General features: G+C 41.1%; 1 protein-coding gene across 1 annotated transcript in view; it reads left to right on the forward strand.

Annotated features, from left to right (window-relative positions):
- Mapk1 (mitogen-activated protein kinase 1) overlaps nt 1-24954 on the forward strand; it is a 70883-nt gene that overhangs the window by 27287 nt on the left and 18642 nt on the right. Inside the window, exons 3-6 of the mRNA XM_004670774.3 lie at nt 1355-1544; nt 7995-8111; nt 18774-18888; nt 19287-19418. Of these exons, the coding sequence (XP_004670831.1) occupies nt 1355-1544; nt 7995-8111; nt 18774-18888; nt 19287-19418 (554 nt within the window). The remainder of the gene's footprint in view (nt 1-1354; nt 1545-7994; nt 8112-18773; nt 18889-19286; nt 19419-24954) is intronic.

Consider the following 24954-nt stretch of genomic DNA (forward strand, 5'->3'; position numbering starts at 1 on the left):
AGAGGATTGCTGCTTGGGGCCAGCATGACTTCCAGATCAGCCTGGGCTATAATGAGACCCTGCCTTGCACAGACAAACCAAAAAATGTGCGAGATTACTGAGATTGGATTTAGTGACAGTGTGTTTCTAGGCCTTTACTTCCAGACTGGTTTGTAAGATGATGAATAGGAAGGAGGTGGGAAGGGAAAAAGAATAGTGCCATTCCAGGTTGTTCCTTGGCCAAAGAGATGAGGATCTTGATGCTTGCTGGCTGCCACCTCTGAATTTTGGAGGAGGTAGACTTGGGATGGTTAATCTTTGGTTATCAACTTCACAGGATTTAAAACCACTATGGAAACAATTACTGGTCATGTCTGTGAAGGACCTCTCTTTTTTTTTTTTGAGATGGGGTTTCTATTCCAGGCTGAACTTAACCTTGAACTTAACTGTGATCCTGCTATCTTAGCTTCCAGAGTGCTGAGATATGAGCCACAATGCCCAGCCAAGGGATTTTCTAGATTTTGATTAGTTGAGAGGACACACCCTAAATATGGGTTGTGCCATGTCATGGGCTGGGTTCCTGGACTGTACATAAAAAAGGAGACTGCTAGCTAAGCATTCAACATTCATCTGTCTATGTTCTTCCTGTGGATATGAAAATGTGATGCTAGCTTCCTGCTCCTGCCATGCTTTCCCCACCATGATGGACTTCCCCTTGGAACTGTAAGCTTCCTTAAGCTGATTCCATCGGGTCTTTTACCCCAGTAACGAGAAGTTTACTATCACAGGTGGACAGTCTAGAGAACATGGAAGTTGAGATTCAAGATGAGGGCTGGAGAGATGGCTTAGCGGTTAAGCGCTTGCCTATGAAGCCTAAGGACCCCGGTTCGAGGCTCAGTTCCCCAGGTCCCACGTTAGCCAGATGCACAAGGGGGCGCACGCGTCTGGAGTTCGTTTGCAGAGGCTGGAAGCCCTGGCGCGCCCGTTCTCTCTCTCTCTCTCCCTCTACCTGTCTTTCTCTCTGTGTCTGTCTCTCTCAAATAAATAAATAAATAAAAATTAAAAAAAAAAAGTAAAAAAAAATCACATGGTCTCTCTTTAAAAAAAAAAAAAAAGAGATTCAAGATGAGAAGTTTCTGTTTCAAGTCTCATTCTAGGCTTATACCATTGGGAAGGTGTAATGCCCCACAGGACCTAAACTAGAAATGATCTACTTCATGAAGATTCCTTTCATGAAAGTATACCACTTTTTTTCTTAGTTTCTCCTTTCCCTTGAAAGACTCATGGTATAACAAGGACTATTTGGTTTTAATGTTTTGCTAAGTATGATAAGCTGTTTTGTTTGTTTTTTTTTTAACCTTAACCTGTCACACAGATATATAGTACAGGACCTCATGGAGACAGATCTTTACAAGCTCTTGAAGACACAGCACCTCAGCAATGACCACATCTGCTATTTTCTTTACCAGATCCTTAGAGGGTTAAAATACATCCATTCAGCTAATGTTCTGCACCGTGACCTCAAGCCTTCCAACCTACTTCTCAATACCACCTGTGATCTCAAGGTCAGCCAGATTATGTCCTCTGTAATGATATGAATGCTCACTGGGAATAATGGTTTCTTTTTGTGTGTGCATGTGGAAACCAGAGGTCAATGTCATGTATCTTCCTCAGTTGCTCTAAACCTTACTTTTTTGAGGTAGGGTCTCACGCTAGTCTAGGCTGACCTGGAACTCACCTCCCAGACTGGTCTTAAACAGCAGTCCTCTTACCTCAGCCTTACAAATGCTTGGACTAAAGGCATGTACCACAGTGATCCTCCTACCTCTGCCTCCCAAGTGCTGAGATTAAAGGTATATGCCACTTCACCCAGCCTTTTTTTTCTTTCTTTAATTTATTTGCAAGCAGAGAAACAAAGATGAAATGGTTACACCAGGGCCTTTTACTACTACAAACAAACTCCAGATGCATGTGCCACTTTCTGCATTTGGCTTTAAAGCATGGAAACTAGGGAATTGAACCCAGGCAAACTTTGCAAGCAAGTGCCTGTAGCAGCTGAACCATCTCCTCAGCTGATCCTTACTTTTTGGCTTAAAATCTCTGACCAATTCAGCTAAACTAACTGGCCAGCAAGTCCTGAACTTAGATCTTCATCCCTTGTATAGCAAACACTTTATTTACTGCCATCTTTCCAGCCCTTTCTTAGTTCTTCTCTATCCTATTCTGTCCCCCTCTCCGGAGATAATAGCCATTGTAGTAAGTTAGTGTATCTCTTACGTATTTATGGAGCTAGAGCTCAACAGTTAAAGGTACTTGCTAACGTATGTATGTACTTACATGTATTTTATGTATTGATAGTGTCATGTGCTATTTTTTTGTTATATGTATTTTAATACTTTTATATATTATTTGTTTATGAGAGAGAGAGAGAATAGGTGCACCAGGGCCTCTAGCCACTACAAACAAACTCCAGATGCATGGCTAGAGTGTGACCCTATCTCAAAAAAAAGTAACTTTAAACTGGGTATGGTGGCATATGCCTGTAACCCTAGCACTCAGAGGTGGAGGCAGGAGACCAGAAGTTCAAAATCATCTTTGTCAGGCTAAGGAGATGACTCAGTGAATAAAACATTTACTGTGCAACTCTCAGTACCTTAGTTTAGATTTCCAGTCTTCATGTAAAAGCCAGAAGCTTGTAGTCAAAGTAGTGAACAATGAGAGACCCTGCCTGAAATGAGATAGAAGACAAGGACCAACTCCACACACACACACCAAATAAATAAAAGAAAAAAATGAACAACCTCAGCTACGTCGTAGCCAGCCTGCCTGTGCTACATAAGTCCATGCCTCAAACAAACAACAGAAAGTAAATTGGATTTCCTCAAAATCTGAAACTTCATCTATAAAAGAATCCATTCTCAGAAAAGGTAGACACTTGAGGCTGGGGAGTTGGCTTAGCAGTTAAAAACACTTACTCAGCCTGCTGAACTGTATTCAGTTCCCCAGCATTCATGTAAAGCCAGGCACAAAATGATGAGTGTGTCTGATCCTAATACACCTACAACAATGGGAGACAAGGTTCTAAGAGACTCCAGAGCTCACAGGCCAGCTAGACTAGTATTGGTTTTCAGGGGTAAGAGACCCTGTCTCATAGAAGGTAGAAGGAAGAGTACAGACATATCCATGTTGTCCTTTTACCACCACACATGCATTGTGGAACACATGCACCCACACATACACATACAAATAAATAAAAGTAAATTAAAAAAAAATTTTTTTTTTGGTTTTTCAAGGTAAGATCTCACTGTAGCCCAGGCTAACCTGGAATTCACTATGTAGTTTCAGGGTGGCCTCAAACTCACAGTGACCCTCCTACCTCTGCCTTCCAAGTGCTGGGATTCAAGGCTTATGCCACCATGCCTGGCTAAATAAATTTAAAAAAATAATCGAAGGTAGGCAATGCATGAAGAATGACAGTGTGGTTGCCCTCTATCCTCCACACACATAGGCACATACATGATGTTTTGGAAGGTTCTAGCCACAGTGCCTTCTCCCTGCTGCTTAAATATACCCAGGTGGTCTTTTTCTCTTGGTCATTTTTCTAGCCTTCTCCCGTTTCTTCCCATAATTAGTATTTCAGCAGTATTGCAGTATTTCACATAGGTCTTCCATGGGGTTTGTTGCCCTGTCATAGTCACTCTGTCCAGTACAACTGTTAGTTTTTCTTGCTTTAGAACAAATTACTCCAAAACATAGCAGTCTAAACCAACACAGTTGTGTATTGCCTGTGTTTCGATATATCAGGAATTTCACTCAGTGCAGCAAGGACCAGTGTTTGAACCTTGGTCATAAGATATAGCTGCAGGGCATGGAGTCATCACTGATGGACCTGATAATTGGTATTGGGTGTCAGCTGGGAGCCCTTGTGTTTCCTCACACTTCGGGCAGAGGGTTCCAGGTGCCTAGTAGAAAGAAAACCAAGTAGAAACTAATATAGTCACACAGTATCCCTTCTACTATATTTTGGTTCAGGAAGTTACAGAAGTTTGCTCAGATTCAATGGAATAAAAGGTAGAGATGAGGGCTGGAGAGATGGCTGGCTTAGCCTAGGTTAAGGCAGTTGTCTGCAAAGTCAAAGGACCCAGGTTTGATTCCTCTAGAGTCACATAAGCCAGATGCACAAGGCAACGCATGCATCTACAGTTCATTTGCAGTGGCTGGAGTTGTAGCATGTCCATTCTCTCTCTCTGCCTCTCTCTCAAATAAATAAAAATAAAATATATTTTTTTTAAAGGTAGATGAACTTCATTTCCTGAAATAAGTTCTACCAAAGAGTTTGTAAGAAGAGGATGCGACTTGGCTTATACTTGTATGGTTTTCTTTAGAAAATACAGTCTGTGGGACTAGAGAGATGGCTTAGTGGATAAGGCTCTTGCTGGCAAAGCCAAAGGTCACAGTTCCTATTCCCCAGTACCCACATAAAGCCAGATGGACAAAGTGGCACATGCGTCTGAAGTTTATTTGCAGTAACTGGAAGCCCTGGTGCACCCATTCTTTCTTTATCTTCCTCTCTCTCAAATAAGTAAATAAATGATTGAAAAAACAAAAAGAAAATACAGTCTGCTAAAACCACAGCAGTTATTCATAGCACTTATTATCTCTGTTTTTATAGATAAATATATAGGAATCTTATTAAGCCCTTTAATTTTTTAAAAATATTTTAATTTATTTATTTGAGAGAGACAAAGAGACAGAATGGGCACACCAGGCCAGGGCCTCCAGCCATTGCAAACACACTCCAGATGCATGCGCCCCCTTGTGCATCTGGTTTTCATGCGTCCTGGAAAGTCGAACCTGAATCCTTTGGCTTTGCAGGGAAATACCTTAGCTGCTAAGCTATCTCTCCAGCCCTTAAAAAAAATTTTTTTTTTGAATACTATTATTGTATTTACTAATTGGAGAGAGGAGAGAGACAGAGAATGGCCCTGTTTTTATTTTTATTTTATTTGAGACAGAAACACTTGTAGAGATAGTGAGTATGGACATGCCAGGGCCTCCTGCCACTGCAAACTCCAGATGCATGCACCACTTTGTGCAACCTGGCTTTACATGGATACTGGGGAATCAAAGCTGGGTCATTGGGTTTTACATGCAAGTGCCTTTAACTGCTGAGCCATCTCTCCAGCCCATATACCCTCTAAAATTCAACTTCTATTTCTTTGTCCATGCTCTAAGGAACATGAAAATATCCATTTCAAACTTTACCCTATTGATCTTTGGAATAAAAATATAAGTTGAGAGGCCATAGGGATAGTTCAGCATTTAAGATGCTTGCCTGCTGCAAAGCCAAAGGACCCAGGTTTGATTGCCCAGGACTCACGTTAGCCTGATGCCCAAGGTGGCTCATGCATCTAGAGTTCATTTTGTGGCAGCTGGAGGTCCTGGCAGCCCATTCTCTCTCTCTCGCTCTCTCTCTCTCTGTTAATTTTTTTTTTTTTAATTTTGAGAAGAAGGGGCACAGTGGGAGGGGACTGGGAATAAGAGCAGGTAACAGAGGATCAAGAAAGGGGAAAATACATACTTATTATTTTTGCTTTTTAATCTTTTTTCAAGGTAGGGTTTTGCTCTAGCCCAGGTTGACCTGGAATTCACTGTGTAGTTTCAGGGTGGCCTTGAACTCACAGTGACCCTCCTGCCTCCCCAATGCTGGGATTAAAGGCGAATACCACCACACCCGACTATACATACTTTTTGTTTTGTGCATCTGTATGTTCGCTTTTGCTTTTCTTTTTCTTTCTTTCTTTATTTATTTGTTTAAGACAGAGAGAGGAAAAGAGAAAGAATGGACATTCCAGGGCCTCTAGCCACTGCAAATGAGCTCCAGATGTATGTGCCACCATGTGCATCTGGCTTATGTGGGACCTGGAGAATCGAACCTGAGTCCTTAGGCTTTGCAGGCATGCACCTTAACTGCTAAGCCATTTCTCCAGCCCCGGTTTTGCCTTTAGTCTATCTGGGATTTGTTTTGTGATTCAACTTATGTCTACAGAGTTATGTGTTTAGTCTGGATTCCTGCAGTCTGTGACATTGGGCACCAAGAGCAGTAGCAGATTTGCCCTCACCTTTAGGGCCTGCCCTGCTTTTGCTGTGCTGACAAGGTGTAGTAGTATTTCTGCCCTAAATGTATGTTCAGAGTGTGGCTTCAGATGTCAGTGATTCAGCAGAAGGCAGACTTACTGGTGAGCTTTGGTAAAAGATGGATCCTAAGATGAAGAATTTGCTCTAAAAGACAAACACAGAAATCCCACATCTGTTGAAAAATTCAAGCTACACAGAATGAGAATAGATTAGTAGTAGTAAAAGTAAGTATACTCCCCTTCAGATGGAAGAAGTTAATTGTTTATTGTTTCCCTCATTTGGCTTTTTTGCTAGAATGCCTCATACTAGAAACCCTTCCTTTAGCTAACTACTTGGTAGAAAAGTCTCAAAAAAAAAAAAAAAAAAACACCTAGAGAATAGAAATAAATAGCCTCAAAAAGAAAACGGATAGGGTGCATGTACCTTGAAAGCTTCAAGATCAGTCTAGGAGAATTTCAAACTAAATTGTAGTCCTCAAAAGCTTATGACTAGGCTAGGAATGTAACTCAATGATAGAGTGCTTGCCTAGCATATGTAAGGCCCTATATTCAGTCCTCAGTGCCACAGAAAAAAGAAATTGCTTATAGTCCGTGAGTGCCCACAGTGGAACATCATTGGCAAGCAAGCCATCTCTGAGAGACTCAAGATGATAGTAGAGGTTGTATAGACTGAGAATGAAACAGCTGGAGTTAGTAGTAGATTGGTTAGAGGTATCACTGTTTCCCCTACATTGAATAGTGGCCCTTTGGTTTTTTTCAAGGTAGTGTCTCACTCTTGCCCAGGCTGACCTGGACTTCACTATGTAGTTTGACGGTAGCTTGGAACTCACAGTGATCCTTCTACCTCTGCCTCTTGAGTGCTGGAATTAAAGGTGTGCACTACCATGCCTGGCGAGACCCAAGATTTTTTTTTTTAATATTTTTTGTTTGTTTTTATTTATTTGAGAGTGACAGAGAAAGAAAGAGGCAGAGAGAGAGAAAAAATGGGCGCACCTGGGCCTCCAGCCACTGCAAACGAACTCCAGATGCGTGCGCCCCCTTGTGCATCTGGCTAACGTGGGTCCTGGGGAATTGAGCCTCACAGCGGGGTCCTTAGGCTTCATAGGTAAGGGCTTAACCGCTAAGCCATATCTCCAGCCCGAGACCCAAGATTTTAAAATACCTGCATTTTGTGGAAATAAATCGATTATAGCTACATTTTATATATGTTGGAGTCAAGTATGGTAGCCAACCTAAATGGCACCACAGTATAGATGGCCAGGTGATAAAAGCCTAGGAGGTACTTCTGATGAAAGTCCAAAGAATATGAGAAGCTGGATTTTTTTTGTTGTTTTGTTAGGGTTTCACTCTAGCTCCGGCTGACCTAGAATTCACTCTGTAGTCTCAGGGTGGCCTGGAACTCATGGTAATCCACCTACCTCTGCCTTCCAAGTCCTGGAATTAAAGGGGTGTGCCACCATGCCCGGCTAGAAGCTGGATATTTTTAAAGAAGATAGGAGGATCACAGTGAGTGCAAGGCCACCCTGAGACTACAGAGTGAATTCCAGGTCAGCCTGGGCTAGAGCAAGACCCTACCTCCAACAAAGAAACAAAAGCAAACAAATAAACAAACCCACAGACCTTCTTGGCTGAAGGGGAGTCAGAGAAATAGGCTCTTCCCAGGTGCTCCAGTGGAATGGATCTGAGAAGGAGGCCCTTTAGTCTTTTTTCTCATCTCTAGCATGTGAATTGTCATCACTGCTTTTTTAGTTGTTGGGAGGATTAAATAATGCATTTGTAAAAGGATCTGACATAACGGTAGTAGTTGCTTGTCCTTATTACTGTTGTTGCCATTCATGATGTTTTGATAGTAAGCTTTCCCAATTTTTTCTCCCTTAGATCTGTGACTTTGGCCTGGCCCGTGTTGCAGATCCGGATCATGATCATACAGGGTTCCTGACTGAGTATGTAGCCACACGTTGGTATAGGGCTCCAGAAATTATGTTGAATTCCAAGGTAAGAAAAGGAAACTAATGGGCGTGGTGACACACACCTTGACTCCCAGTACTTGGGAGGTAGAGGTAGGAGGCCTGCCTAAAACTACAGAGTAAGTTCCAGGTCAGCCTGAAGTGTGGGGGGGAGACAGGGGAGGCAGCAAGGAATGAAAGGAAACTAGGAAGTAAAAAAAGCTTCTAAATGGTAGCTGTAAACCTCTCTCCGCAAACTTTAGTCTTCACTCTGGTCCATCTGGCCAGAGCCAGGGTACCATCTTCATTTTACTTAGCATCTCCAGTGACAATGACCATAAATGGTCTGTGTCCCTCCTAAGATCCTGCCTGTGGAAAATTCCATACCTGCTGTTGGTTGAAGGCTGTTTTAGTGGTAATAGTTGCCAGTAATACATACTTCTTTACACATCGACCAACACTGTTCTACAAAGGTCAGATTTTATCTTACAATGAATATCTCTTCAACAAAGTTAAAATAAAATTTCTCAAAAAGGAAAAGAGGCAGAGGTAGGAGGGTGGTTATGAGTTTAAAGCTAGTCTGGAGCTACAAAGTGAGTTCTACGTCAGCCTAGAATAGAGTGAGACTCTACTTTGAAAAAAACAAAAAATTTAATATAATATTATATATTTATTACAATATGTATTCTATATATATAGAGAGAGTTGTACTTGGCAAAAAATGGATATGGAAAGAATAGGAAGCATTTTATATATATATATTGTTTTAATTTTTATAATTCTGTATTGTAAATAAATCCTGGTCCACATGAGAGCCATTCTAGACAAGGAATATAGGCATGCAAGTATGCAATGCTGGCTGTAAGCAGGATGTGATGGGTCTTTTATTCTGATAGCCTCTTGGCTGATACGTTCCCACTGCTTTCATTGGTTGTGTTCCAGGGGGATGTAGAGGGAGGGTAGCTATACATTCTTCCAGGTGTCTATTGTTCCCTTCTACTTCCACAGTTATGTAATGAAAACTGAATATAAAATCTTAATTTGTAGTAGTTCTAACTTGAGAATGTTACTTCTGCAGTATATTCACTTGCTTATTTTTGTTTGCTTTTGTGTATATGCATGCATGCATGTTCATGTGTGATATTTATGCATGTGGGTGCTTGTGTCATAGCAAGTATGTGAAAATGAGAGAACAATTTTGAGGTTGGTCCTTTCCCCCTCATTTGAGGCATTTTTCCTTTACTGTTCTTTGTTGGGCTTGCTACATGCTGGGAAATTTTTCTGCCTCTATCTCCCATCTTGCCATCAGCATGCTGGGGTTACAAATGCCCACTATTGCTTCCAGCTTTTTGTTTGTTTTCTTTTTATTTATTTATTTGAGAGCAACAGACAGAGAGAGAGAAAGAGGCAGAGAGAGAGAGAATGGGCACATCAGGGCCTCCAGCCACTGCTAACTCCAGACACATGCACCACCTTGTGCATCTGGCTTATGTGGGTAATGGGGAATCAAGCCTTGAATCTGGATCCTTAGACTTCACAGGCAAGTGCTTAACCACTAAGGCATCTCTCCAACCCCACTTCCAGCTTTTTATATGGGATTTTGGGTTCAAACTTGGGTGTTTCTAGGTTGGGTGGAGAACACTTTATGCACTGAGCCATATCTCCCTAGGCTTCATGCCTATCCCCCCCCTTTTTTTTGAGTGTGAAAGTGATGTGATGTATTCTTGTATGTGCAGATGCACATGCCTCTTAGGTGTACATGTAGAGGCCAGAGAGCATCAGATGTTCTCTTATAGCTTATCCATGTATTTCCTTGAGACAGGGTCACCCTGAACCCGGAGCTGCTATCAGTGAGTCCCAATTCCCCTACCTGCACTGGGGCCTGGGACACAAACACTTTTTTTTTTGTTTGTTTGTAAGGTAGGGTTTCATTCTAGTTCAGACTATTCAACCTGAATAGTCTCAGAGTGGCCTTGAACTCAATGATCCTACCTCTGCCTCCCGAATGCTGGAAGTAAAGGAGTGCACCACCACACCTGGCACACACAACATTTTTGTTTTGTTTTCAAGGTAGGTAGGGTCTCACTCTAGCTCAAGCTGACCTGAAATTCACTATGTAGTCTCAAGGTGGCCTCAAACTCACAACAGTCCTACCTGTGCCTCCCAAGTGCTGGGATTAAAGGCATGCACCACCATTCCTGGCTCCCACACAGAACATTTTTTTAAAATAATTTTTATTTTTATTTACTCAAGAGGGGGAAAGAGGGAGAGGGGGTAGAGAGAGAGAATGGGCGCACCAGGGCATTCAGCCACTGCAAACAAATTCCAGAATGACTATCACCTCATGCATCTGGCGTATGTGGATCCTGGGAAATCAAACCTGAGTCTTTTGGTTTTGCAGGCAAGAGCCTTCTCTCTCCAGCCCAACACTTGATTTTTTTTTAAGATTCATTTTTATTTATTTATTTTATTTTTATTTATTTGTTTGACAGAGAAAGAAAGAGAGAGACTGGCACGCCAGGGCCTCTAGCCACTGCAAATGAACTCTAGACACATGCACCACCATGTGCATCTGGCGTACGTGGGATATGGAGAATTGAACCTGGGTCCTTAGGCTTCACATTCATGTGCCTTAACTGCTAAGCCATCTCTCCAACCCTACACACAGCTTTTTTTTTGAGGTAGGGTCTTACTCTAGTCCAGGCTGACCTGGAATTTACTATATAGTCTCAGGGTGACCTTGAATTCACGGTGATCCTCCTGCCTCTGCCTCCCCAGTGCTGGAATGCATGTGCCACTATGTCCAGTTCACAAAGCATTTTTAATATAGGTTCTAGGGAGTTGAATTTGGTAGTCACTGGCCCAAGAGACCTTCATGCTTTTACATGCAAAGTGCTGTTTTTGAAGATTGCAGGTCATTTATTTTGCAGTATGCCCTTCAATTTTGTCTTTTTTTTTTTCTGGTTTTTCAAGGTAGGGTTTCACAGTAGTCCAGGCAGGCTGACCTGGAATTCACTATGTAGTCTCAGGGTGGCCTTGAACTCAGCGATCCTCCTACCTCCGCCTCCCAAGTGCTATGAACAAAGGCATGTGCCACCATGCCCAGCATGTCATCCATTTTTTAGCATGATTACTACAAAAAAGATTTTTCATTCTTAGAACTGTGCATCAGAAACAAAGCTATTTCATACTGTTAACTGCATATGTTCACACTGATCTTCTGATTACCATTTCCTGACCCTTATAACTAATAGAATTTGAGAGAAAATAGTTTTGAGTATTGGATTACTACTTTTCTTGTTGCTATAACAGACTGTCTGACAAAAGCAACTAAAAAAGGGTTTATTTTGGCTTCCAAATCAGTATCCAAGCCCATGGAATAGTACCACCCACATTTAGGGTTGTTCTTCCCATTTCAATTAATCCATTGTAGAAACTCAATCAGAGATGAGCCCAGAGGTTTGTCTCCTGAATGCTTCTTTTTTTAATATATATATATTTTTTATTTGAGACAGAGAGAGAATGGTTGCCCCAGGGCCTCCAGCCACTGCAAACAAGCTCCAGATGCATGTGCCACCTTGTGCATCTGGCATATGTGGGTACTGCAGAATCAAAACTAGGTCCTTAGGCTTCACAGGCAATAATTTCCTTAACTGCTAAGCCATCTCTCCAGCCCTTGTAAATGATTCTTGATTCATCTAGATCCAATCAGATTGACAACAGAGATTAACCATCACAAGTCCACCACTTGTTAGCTTGACATCCAGTCCAATACACTTTATTTTTTCACTTTTTAAAAAACATATATATCATTTATTTATTTATTTATTTATTTATTTATTTGACAGAGAGAATGGGTGTGCCTGGGCTTACAGCCACTGTAGGCAAACTACAGATGCATACACTCCCTTGTGCATCTAGCTTATGTGGGTCCTGGAGAGTCGAACCCGGATCCTTTGGCTTTGCAGGCAAGCACCTTAACTGCTAAGCCATTTCTCCAGCCCATTTTTTCCCTTTTTATTTTGTTTTTAATATTTTTTGTTTCATTTTTATTTATTTATTTGAGAGTGACAGAGAGAGAGAAAGAGGCAGATAGAGAATGGGCGCACCAGGGCTTCCAGCCACTGCAAACGAACTCCAGACACGTGCGCCCCCTTGTGCAACTGGCTAACGTGGGTCCTGAGGAATCGAGCCTCGAACTGGAGTCGTTAGCCTTCACAGGCAAGCGTTTAACCGCTAAGCCATCTCTCCAGCCCTTTTTTCCCTTTTTAAATAAATTTTATTTCATTTTATTTGAGAGAGAGAGAGAGAGGAAGGGAGAGAGAGAGAATGGGCACGACAGGGCCTTCAGCCACTGCAAATGAACTTCAGATGCATGTACCACCTTATGCATATGGCTTGCATGGGTCCTAGGGAATCGAACTGGGGTCCTTTGGCTTTGCAGGCAAATGCCTTAACTGTTAAGCCATCTTCTCCAGGCCACTTTTATTTTTTAGTAATTTATTTATTTGAGAGAAAGATTAAGGCAGATAGAATGGGCATGCCAAGGCCATCAGCCTAACTCCAGAAACATGTGCCAACTTGTGCATCTGGCTTTATGTGGATCCTAGAGAATTGAACCTGGATCATTTGGCTTTGTAGGCAAGAGCCTTAGCCACTAAGCCATCTCTCCAGCCCCAGACCTATGCACTTTTATGCCATAACCTTCCTCTCTTTGTCCCCCAAGTTTCACTGTTATCTTATAATGCAAAATGTATTCATTCCAACTTCAAAAGTCCTCTGGAGATATGATTCAACAGTTAAAGGCACTTGCTTTCAAAGTCTGCTGACTAGGGTTAGTTCCCCAAGTCCTCATGTTACAGGAATTAATGAGTCAATGAGAATAATCAGGCAAAATCCACTTCAGAGAGAGGGAGAGAGCCTTTATTCACGCATGGACCTCTGCTGGTTCATGCCAAAAGCCTGACAGAGGCGCTGAACTCAGATTGTGCTAGACTTGTATACCTTCTACAATCCTTTGAATTCTCCCACTTGGAGAGGGGAAAGATTTACATCTATAAGTGTAGGGTTCTGTCAAATAAGATTAAATACAGGCAGCTGTCTCATGAGATACATTGTCCAAAGGAGTCAGGCTCAGAGTCACCGAGTTCTTGTTAACTACCATCAGAGGACTCTCCCCTGCTTCACTTTCAGAGGAGGCAAGTGCAACACCTATTGCTTCACTTTAATTCCTATGTACATTTACATCTCTTATAGATACATTGATTATATTCCATCTAAACTATTATAATCTGGAAACATTGAATACATGGTCTTCCTTAATACTCACAGGCTTTTAATATTTCAACACTGTTCAAAACTGTAATTGCAGAGTCTTTTTTGAGACACGGTCAGCCTCTCAACTTTGAGCCTCTAAAAATAAAAACATTTTTAAAAAATTGAAAAGAAAATTTAGAACATACAATGAATGACACAAAAAATAAGAATGGGAACACATCAACAAAACATTGGAACAAAGCAAGACTAAAACCCAGCAAAGCAAATACCAAATCCTGTAGCTCCATTTATGGTATGTAGGGCTCCTGATGAAATCATCTGGTCTCCAAAAGGCTTCAGTAGTTGTACCCCTTGAATTCACATAGCCTCTCGTTGAGCCAGCTACACTGCATGCATGCAGCTTTCTTCAGTGGATGTCCCATTGTCTGGGATCTCCATTACAACCTAGACTTTACCTGCACAGTGTCACACGATGGCCTCCTAGGGCCTTTAACCCTGTCACACATTCCTGTCCTCAGCAGCTCTCAGAACCCTTGCTGTAAACCTCTATGACCTCTTCACTCTTGGATCTTTCATGTCTGCAAAAACAGTACCACATGCAGAAAGATACCCACAATTTCATCTGCCTCTGTGTGCCTTCCAGGCTATGGCTGATGAAGTAGTCCTCTAAATGGCTATTTTCAAGTAGGTAATCTCTTCAGTGGCATTCTCAGTTTAGGCTCCCTCCTTTCAAGTGAATTTAAATTTTCACAAGATGGAGCCTTCTATGGGTGGGATCTTGCCTTCAGGGTACCTTTTTTTTTTTCCCCCTGAGGTAGGGTCTCACTAGCCCAGGCTGACCTGGAATTCACTATGTGGTTTCAAGGTGGCCTCAAACTCATGGCAAACTCCTACCTCTGCCTCCCTAGTGCTGGGATTAAAGGTGTGCCCCACCACACCTGGCCTTTTTTTTTTTTTTTTTTTTTTTTCTCCCTTCAGTTTTCTTTTACTGACAATTTCCATGATTGTAAACAATATCCTATGGTAATTCCTTCCCTTCTCCCCCCCACTTTCCCCTTTGAAATTCCACTCTCCATCATATCCCCTCCCCCCTCAATCAGTATTTTTTAAAATTTATTTTGTTTATTTATTTGAGAGCAACAGAGAGAGAAAGAAGCAAGTAGAGAGAATGGGCACACCAGGGCCTCCAGACACATGCACCCCCTTGTGCATCTGCCTAATGTCTTAGGGAATTGAGCCTCCAACCGGGGTCTTTAGGCTTCACAGGCAAGCTCTTAACCACTAAGCCATCTCTCCAGCCCAGTATTTTTTTTTTTTTTTCTAGGTAGGGTCCACTCTAGTCCAGGCTGACCTAGAATTCACTCTGTTCACAGGGTGGGCTCAAACTCATGGCAATCCTCCTACCTCTGCCTCCAGGGTGCTGGGATTAAAGGTGTGTGCCACCATGCCTGGCCAGGGTACCTTTCATATTGACCCAGAACAAACCAGTAGGGTTCTTTCTAACAATTACAGCTGCTTTATCAGTACCTACCTACCTTGTCTGCAACTTCACTCCTTTCTTTCCACTCCTAATGGTATGTTTTTCTTTCTTCTCCACTTGTCTGTCACTGCAGATCTGCATAAGAGCAGTTAGCAATAACAACACAACTTGAATGCTAGCCTATCTTTAGACTTCCTCTACCAAACAGATCAATACATTATTTTAAAATTTGTATTTCTTAGCCGGGTGTGATAGTGCACAATAGTGCACATCTTTAATCCCAGCACTTGGGAGGCAGAGGTAGGAGGATCGCTGTGAGTTTGAGGTCACCCTGAGACTACATAGTGAATTCCAGGTCAGCCTGGGCTGGGGTGAGAACCTACCTCAAAAAAAAAAAAAAAACACAAAACAAAACAAAATTTATTTGCAAGCTGAGAGAGTTAAAAGGGAGACAGAGAGAATGGGTGTGCCATGGCCCCTAGCTACTGTACGTGGACTCCAGACACATGTGCCACTTTGTGCATTTGTCTTTATGTGGGTACTGGGAATCAAACTCGTTTGTTAGACTTTGCAAGCAAGCACCTTAACCTCTGAGCCATTTCTCTAGCCCCGCCACCCTTTTGCATCTGGTTTTATATGGGCAGCATGGGAATTGAACTTGGGCATGTAGGCTTTGCAACCAAGCACTTTTAACATCTGAGCCATCTTCCCAGCCCCCCATTACTCTTGAAATCAGTCTCAAACTCTCAGAATACTGACAGAATTCAGCCAGCTTCCTTTAAAAAAAAAAAAAATGTTTATTTATTTACAATGTCAGTGGGGTTGCACCAGGGCCTCTTGCCACTGCAAACAAATTCCAGATGCATTTCTCACTTTGTGCATTTGTCTTTACCTGAGTACTAGGAAATCAAACCAGGGGCAGCAAGCTTTCAAAACGAGTGTTTAACCACTGATTCATCTCCCCAGCCCAGCAGCCAGTTTCTTTGCTAGACTATATCATGAATATATCATGAATGGCCTTTAACCTAGCTTCCTCTGGAACTTCATAACTTAGGCCTCCACTGTCCACATTTCTTCCATCATTCTGGTCTTTCACATTCCTCTCATAAACCAGTTCCAAGGCTAAAGAAACACCTGATCAGGTTTATCACAATAGTCATACTTTCGGTATCAATATTCTGTATTGATTTTTCTTGTTGTTGAGATAAAATACAAGAAAAAAACAACTTACAGAAAGAAACTTTTATTTAGACTCACAGTTTGAGGGTATAGTCCATCATAATGGGGGAAGGCATGGTGGCAAGAGAATGAGACAGCTGGTCCCATCATATCCATAGTCAAGAAACAGAGAGAAGTGGTGTTCTGCTCACTTTCTCCTTTGTACTCAGTCCAGGATCCTAGCCCATAGAATGGTGCTGCCCACATTTAGGGTGGACCACCTTTACCTCATTAACCTGGTGCGTAAACTTCCTCATAGGCATGCACAGAGGTTTGTCTCATAGGTGATTCCTGTCCAGTAAACATTATTAACTATTAAACTGTATAAGTTATTTTCATCAAACCTTCACTCTTACTTTCCTGACCATATGTAGCAGACAGTTGCAGGTCTGCTGAGATAAACTTCCAGATGAGGCATAGTTACGGAGGAAGGGTTATTTATTGAAGCTTATAGATCCAGGGGAAGTTCCATAATGGCAGAAGCAGCTGGCCTGCTCTTACAGGAGCAAGCAGAGACAGGAGCTAGAAGCCACACAGCACACTTCAGGAACTCCTGGTGGAACTATGCGCTTTGCATATCTTTAGATCCAAATTACAAACTAATAAAACACTGAATATATTGGGGGCCATCTATTCAAACTACCACATCATACATTGGTGATTTCATAACTCTTGTGTTTCCAACCTTCACCATTAGTTTCTTCTATAACTTACAATCCATTTTGTACTGGATTTGGCTGGAGAGTCACATTGGACATGTCTCAATAGTATGGAGCACTTCCCTGCTGGCAGGCATTAAGTGCTCCAGACTCGTGTATACTGTCCCAGACCTAAACAGTAATTTCTTCTTCCAGGACGTGTGTTTTCAGTGGTTTTCTTAACTTTAAACAAAAGCAAACTATTTTAGACTACAAGGGTTATAGAAAAAATTATTGTAAAATCAACCCATTTTATCATAACTGCAGATCCAGTCACTGGTTCTTAGGATTTCTAAAATATTTCACTCTTCTAAATTGTATCAGTTGACTCAAATATATTTTTTGTTGTCATTTAATTTTGTTTTTTTTGTGTGTGTGTTTGTGCATGGATGCAAGTATGTGAATGCATGTGGAGACCAGACAACAATCTTGAGTGTCAAGACTCAGTCACTGTCTTCTTTTTTTTTTTTTTTTTAAGTAGGGTTTCACTCTATCCCAGGCTGACCTGGATTTCGCTATGTAGTCTCAGGGTGGCCTTGAAATCACAGTGGTCCTTCTGCCTCTGCCTCCCAAGTGCTGGGATTAAAGGAATGCTCTGCCACATCTGGCTCATCTTACCATTTTTGAGGCCATGTTTCTCATTGACATGGAACTTGCCAAGACTAGACTAGACTAGACTCCACTGGGCCCTAGAAAATCTCCCCATTGCCAGAATTATAAATGCCCACCATCTCACCTAGCTTTTTTTGTTTGTTTTGAGGCAGTGTCTTAGAATGTAGCCCCAGGCAGACCTTCACACAGTGCTCCTACTTTAGCCTTTAAGTGTTAGGGTTAAAGGCATGAGCTACCATTTCTGGCTTGGCCTGATTTTTGTTTTACTTTTTTTTTTTTTTTGAAAAGTATTTATAAGATTGATAAAGATATTCTGAAAGGGCCGAGAAGATGGCTCGGTGGGTACAGGTGCTTATTTGCAAAGCCTGTTGACCTGGATTCAATTCTCCAGTACCCACACAAAGTCAGAGTCACAAAAGTAGCCATATCTGGAGTTCCTTTGCAGTAACAAGAGGCTTTGGCATGCCCATATTCATTCATTCATTCCCTCTCCCCTCTTCTCCGTCCCTCTCTGCCCTCTTCTCCCTTTGTCTCTCTGTCTCTTCTCACCCCCCTTTAATAATTAAATTTTAAAATTTTTATTTACTTATTTTTTTGAGAGAGAGAAGGGTGGCATATAGAGAGAATTGGCACACATGGCCTTCTAGCCACTGCATATGAACTTCAGTTGCATGTACCTTGTACATCTGGCTTATGTAGTTATTGAAGAATTGAACCTGGGTCTTTAAGCTTTGCAAGCAAGTACCTTAACCACTAAGCCATCTCTGTAGCACAGATTTTAAAGATAATCTGGACGCATTGCAGTGTCCCTGTGAGTTGATTTCCAGGGTTCTAAAAATGAGTAAAGTGGGTCACGGTGTCCTAAAGCAATGGATATTAGTACCTTTGTAATTCTAAATCTTGAGTTATTTAGAAGAGAACTAAAGTACACTTTAGAAATTATAATTTGAAGCCAGGCGTGGTGGTGCATGCCTCTAATCCCAGCACTCGGGAGGCAGAAGTAGGAGGATCACTGTGAGTTTGAGGCCACCCTGAGACTCCATAGTGAATTCCAGGTCAGCCTGGGCTAGAGTGAGACCCTACCTCGAAAAAAAAAAAAAAAAAATTACAATTTGAAGCCGGGCGTGGTTATACATGCCTTTTATCACAGCAGTTGGGGGGGGCACTGTGAGTTTGAGGCCAGCCTGAGACTACATAGTGAATCCCAGGTCAGCCTGAGCTAAAATAAGACCCTTCTTTGGGGGGGGGAAAAAGCCCAAAAAAATCCAAATTACTGTTTCTCCATATTGTCTTTGTGTTTCTGAATGATAAAGAGTCAAAGGAGAAGCTCCAACTCCCATCATCCTACCTGTCTGTCATGTACAAAGATCTTGTCAGGTTGTCATGTAAACCAGATGCTGTTGTCTGTCTTCTCTTTCTGCTGCAGGGCTATACCAAGTCCATTGATATTTGGTCTGTGGGCTGCATCCTGGCAGAGATGCTGTCCAACAGGCCCATCTTCCCAGGAAAGCATTATCTTGACCAGCTGAATCACATTCTGGGTAAGGTTCCTGAGAGTGGTTTATATCAGAATTACATAATTAAATGGTAAAAAGTTCTAATAACTTTGTAAGCATAAATTTTGATTTTCTTATTTAAAATATTAAAGACTTTTTTGTTAAAAGTTGTTATAAGCCAGGTGTGCTGGCGCACACCTTTAATCCCAGCACTCGGGAGGCAGAGGTAGGAGGATTGCTGTGAGTTCGAGGCCAGCTTGAGAGTACATAGTAAATTCCAGGTTAGCCTGGACTAAAGCAAGACCCAACCTTGAAAAACAAAACAAAAGGTAAGCATGGTGTGGTGGTGAGATATTAAGTATAAGAGTTCATTCTCTCCCATACTTGGTGTGTAGTTACCTACCTTTGTCTTGATAATTAACAGCTAATATTTTATCTAATAGGTATTCTTGGATCACCATCACAAGAAGATCTGAATTGTATAATAAATTTAAAAGCTAGGAACTATTTGCTTTCTCTTCCGCACAAAAATAAGGTGCCATGGAATAGACTGTTCCCAAATGCTGACTCCAAAGGTAAATTGTATTTCATTGAGGATATTTTTCATAGGTTTAGTTTTGTGTTTGTGCGCTGTATTTGTTAAGTTATTAGATCATTCGCCTGAACATAGCAGGTCAGCTGTAACTGTTGAGTAGTATTTTATTCAAAGCGTGCTCAGTCTCTTCTTTATTGGTCTTTTTCTTTTGTTCAGTGCTAAGGACAATGCCCAGGTCTCCAGTGCATGCTTAGCCATGTGGTTTACTTCTGAGCCATCCCCCTGCCCTCGCTTTTTATTTGAGACTGTTGACTAAAGAGTAGAAGAGTCTATGAATGACTCTAGTTTCTACCCTTCTGCTTATTTGGCTCTTGTATCAAGTTCACATTCTAAGGGTTAGAAAACCAAGGAGCCAGCAAACCATTTATAGCAAAATAAATGGCTTTGGATCAGAACAGTTTGAGGCTTTAGATTTTCTGTTTGTTTGTTTACTTTTGAGGTATGGCCTTAAGTAGACCAGACTGACCTGGCTGTCTTTATCCTAACCTGGTCTGAATTAAGTTTCTCTTCCAGTCCAGGATGGCTTTATCTGTCGAGGAAGTGGTCCTTCTCCTTGAGTGGCTTCTAATCCCTGCTATACACTAGACTAGGCTCTCCTGATGGCAAGAATGTCTCTTAGAACAGCAGCAGCTGTGGAATCTATAGAGACCAAGTCCAGAACACCAATCTGCCATGCTCAATGTGTCTCATCAAATCACACCATCAGCCGAGGTTCAAGTGATAGAGAAATAAATCCTCCAGTTGGTAGGAGGAACTACAGAGAATTTATGCCATATTTAGCCTCCAACCAAACTGTTTTTAGTTTTACTTTAAAATACAATTTTTTTTTTCACTTAACAAATAGACTTTGGTGTTGTTCTATACTATAAAAGGCTTCTGTGGTCCTGGAAGTAGAACCAACAATAAGAACCTGCTTCTAGGTGCTGATAGATCATTTTCATACAAATCTGGACTAAGACAATATCAGGGAATTCAAAAGATTCCAATTTTCAACCAGAAACAGTGCAGCTTTTAAATTCTATATAATGACTGTTCGTAGAAGAAGAAAAAAAGAATATAAATGTCTCTTAAAAGACAAAGAAGGAAACTCATCTTTACTCAGACAAGGCATAAACATTGAAAAGTCAGTAATAATTCCCTTCTCCACCTCTTTTTTTTTTTTTTTTTTTTAAGGTAGGGTCTCACTCTGGTCCAGGCTGACCTGGAATTAACTATGTAGTCTTAGAGCTGCCTCCAGCTCTTTCTTGGTGATCCTCCAAACTCTGCCTCCCAAGTGCTGGGATTAAAGGCATGCACCATCATATCCGGCTTGTTTTGTTTTGTTTTTCGAGGCAGGGTCTCACTCTAGCCCACACTGACCTGGAATTCATTATGTAATCTCAGTGTGGCCTAGAATTTACAGTGATCCTCTTACCTCTACCTCTGAGTTCTGGGATTAAAGGCATGTGCCACCACACCCAGCTTTTACTAACTTTGTGAGAGAGAATGGGTGTACCAGGTCCTTCAGCTGCCACGAACTAACTCTATACGCATGCACCACCTTGTGCACATGTGCATCATTTGTGCACTTGCATCACTGTGCGTTTGACTACATGGAACCTGGAGTTTTGAACATGAGTTCTTAGGCTTTGCAGGCAAGCACCTTAATCACTAAGCCATCTCTCCAACCCACTGCAGTTTTTTAAACAAAGTTCATCACAATCGCAAATATCAAAAACTTTGATATATGCTGGACATGGTAATGCATGCCTTTAATCCCACCACCCAGAAGGCAGAGGTAGAATTGCTGTGAGTTCAAGGCTAGCCTGAGACTACATAGTGAATTAGTGAATTCCAGGTCAGCATGGTCTAAAGTGAGACCCTACTTCAGGAAGAAGAAAATGTTTGATACAAATCACTATGTAGGTAGAAAAAGCTGAGTGATTCTGATAATGTTTCAATTTACTTTCTTAAACTTAATGCAGTATAGTTCAGTATAGTTGAAATTAGAATGTGATTTCTGGAGGATAGAAAGATGGCTCAGCAGTTAAGGCACTTGCCTAAAAATCATAACAACCTGAGTTCAGTTGCTTACTACCCATGTGAGGCCCTGATGTACCCATTCTCTCTGTCTGCCTCTCTTCTTTTTTTTTTTTTTCAATTTTTTTTCCTCAAAATTTTATTAACATTTTCCATGATTATTAAAAGTATCCCATGGTTTTCTTAAAATTTTATTAACAACTTCCATGATTATAAAAAATATCACATAGTAATACCCTCCCTCTCCCCACTTTTCCCTTTGAAACTCCATTCTCTATTATATCCCTGCCCCATCTCAATCTTTTCTATTATTTTAACGTCATGATCTTTTCCTCCTACTATGATGGTCTTGTGTAGGTAGTGTCAGGCACTATGGGGTCATGGATATCCAGTCTATTTTGTGTCTGGGGGGAGCACATTGTAAGGAGTCCTACCCTTCCTTTGGCTCTTACATTCTTTCCGCCACCTCTTCTGCATTAGACCCTGATCCTTGGAAGGTGTGAGAGCTATTACAGTACTGAGCACTTCAGTCACTTCTTTCCAGCACCATGACACCTTCTGAGTCATCCCAAGGTCACTGCCATCTTTGAAAAGAGAAGATTCTCTACCAAAAATGAGAATAGCATTAATATAAGAGTATGAATATTAAGAGAAGTGCTTACTGGGCAGTTTGATAAGCATAGTATATACATTTAGCCAGAGAGTAGCAGATGTTACACCCCTAGGGCTCACGACTACCCATTTTAAGTGTTCAGTATCAGGGATGTATTCTGTCCCATGGAGCGGGCCTCCCGTCCAGTTAGAGGGCAGTTGGTTTCCACCATGACAGACGTGCCACTATTGCACCCATTGGCTCATTTGGCCTGGCTGGCCAAATATAAGGCTTGCAGTGTCCACTGTTGAGTATCTTCACTGGTGATTTCTCCTTCTCCCATTGAACTGCATGCAGAATGGCTTCTTCCTGCTTTCTGTCAGCTGGTCTACATGAAGGAGATTATCAGCTCAGTTCCAGCAGGATTTCTCAGTGGCCTTGCAGCCCAAATATATGGAGTCTTCAGCAACAGGGTCTTACCATCTATTCCTGGTGGGAAACCCAGGGCCTCGGCAATGGCCTACAATGTTTTGGGACATCAGGTACCTCCCTGGCCAACAACCCACTGGAAGGTATCCCATACCTGGCACTGAAAATTTTCTAGCAACGATCTATGGCTCCTGAGTGTTCCTTTGTCCAAAAATGTAGGATTCCATATGGGTATATCCTCTTAGATTTTGGTTAGCCCTCCCTCCACCTTTCCTTCAGTCAGTCTCTTCCCCTGACCTTACTTTGGGCCTTTCACCCCCATTCATCTATTCTTCTACTTTTACATATACAATACTAAGTACCTCCTTCCCTTCCTTTCTCTTTCCTTTATATTGCCTGGTTTTGGTATCAGGGTGATGCTGGCTTCGTAGAAGGAGTTTATTAAGCTTCCTTCTTTTTCTACTTTATGGAGAAAGTTAAGTAGCAATGGTATTAGTTTTTCCCTGAAAGTCAGATAAAATTCACCAGTGAATCCATCTGGGCCTGGAATTCTTTTAGTTGCAAGATTTTTGATAATTGCTTGGATTTCCATACTTGTTATAGGTCGATTTTAGTGATTAATCTCATCTTGATTTAATTTAGGTAGGTCATATAAATCAAGGAAATCATGCATTGCATTCAGATTTTCATACTTAGTAGAGTATATGCTTTTATAGTATGTCCCTATGATTCTTTTGAATTTCTCTTGATATCTGTTGTGATGTTGCCTTTTTCATCTGTACATTTATTAATTTGTGTCTCTTCTTATTTTGGTCAGATTTGCTAAGGGTTTATCAATCTTATTTATCCTTTCAAAGAACCAATTCTTTGTTTTATTGATTCTTTGGGTTGTTTTTTTGGTTTCTATTTCATTAATTTCTGCCCTATTATTTATTATTTCTTCCCATCTACTGAATTTTGGTTTGCCTTGTTCTTCTTTTTCCAAGGGTTTAACGTGAAGCATTAGGTCGTTTACTTGTGACCTTTCTAATTTCTTAATATAGACACTTAAAGCTATAAATTTACCTTTTACGACTGCCTTCATTGTGTCTCAGAGATATTGGTATGTTGTGTTCTCACTATTATTTGACTTTATGAATTTTTTTTTAGTTTCCTTCTTGATTTCTTCATTGACCCATTCATCAGTTAGTAGTTTCATTTAGTTTTCATGATTTTGTTTATGCTCTATAGCTTTTCTTGCTATTGTAGTTTGATTCCATTGTGTTTAGACAGAATGCAAGGAATTACTTCAATTTTCCTGTATTTAAGATTAGCTTTGTGTCCTAATATATGGTCTACTTTAGAGAATGTTCTATGTGCTGCTGAAAAGAATGTATATTCTGCAGCATTTGGATGAAATGTCATGTATGTATGTATGTATGTTTGTATGTATGTATGGTCCATTTCTTCTATGACCTCATTTAATCCAGATGCCTCTCTGTTCATTTTTTTCCGGGATGACCTGTCAGTTGATCAGAGTGGGGTGTTGAAGTCACCCGCTACAACTGTGTGTGGTGTTATCTGTGACCTTAGTTCTAATAGCGTTTGTTTGATGAATTTGGGAGTCCCATGTTAGGTGCATATATATTTAGGATTGTAATGTCCTCCTGTTGGAGTGTGCCTTTAATCAATATAAAGTGACCTTCCTTATCTTTCTTAGCTAATGTTGCACTGAAGTCTACCTTGTCAGATACTAGGATAGCAACCCCTGCTTGTTTTCTAGGCCCATTTGCTTGAAACACCGTTTTCCAACCTTTTACCCTAAGACAGTAACCATCCTTTGTAGAAAGGTGAGTTTCTTGGAGGTAACAAATTGAAGGATCCTGCTTTTTAACCCAGTCTGCAAACCTATGTCTTTTGGTTGGGGCATTGAGGCTGTTGATATTAAGAGATGTTATTGAAAGGTGTGTATTTATTTTTGCCATTTTTTTGTGGTTCTTCCAGTTTTACCTTTGCTCTTTTGTGTTAACTAGTATTTGAGTATTGTTTTCTCCAGGTTCCTTATATGTGTGCTTTTCTTCCTCTTCAGCATGCAGGATTCTTTCAAGTATTTTATGTAGAGCTGGTTTTGTCTTCAAATACTCCGTTAGCCTGCTTTTGTCGTGGAATGTCCTTATTTCTCTATCTATTTGAATGGATAGCTTTGCAGGAAAAGTAACCTTGGTTGACAGTTGTTATCTTTCAGAACTTTAAATACATCACTCCAAGCCCTTTTGGTTTTTAAAGTTTGTGTTGAGTAATCTGCTGTAATCCTGATAGGTTTGCCTTTGTAGGTAACTTGATTTCTCTCTCTGACTGCTGTCAATATTTTTTCTTTGGTTTGTGTGTTTGGTAGTTCGATTATAATATGGCGAGGAGAGGTTCTTTCCAGGTTTTTGTCTGGCTGGTGTTCTAAAGGCTTCCTGTATCTGCATTGGCACCTCTTTTGGGGGAAGTT

This window comes from Jaculus jaculus, chromosome 13 (assembly GCF_020740685.1).
Source record: "Jaculus jaculus isolate mJacJac1 chromosome 13, mJacJac1.mat.Y.cur, whole genome shotgun sequence".
Taxonomy (NCBI): Eukaryota; Metazoa; Chordata; class Mammalia; order Rodentia; family Dipodidae; genus Jaculus; species Jaculus jaculus.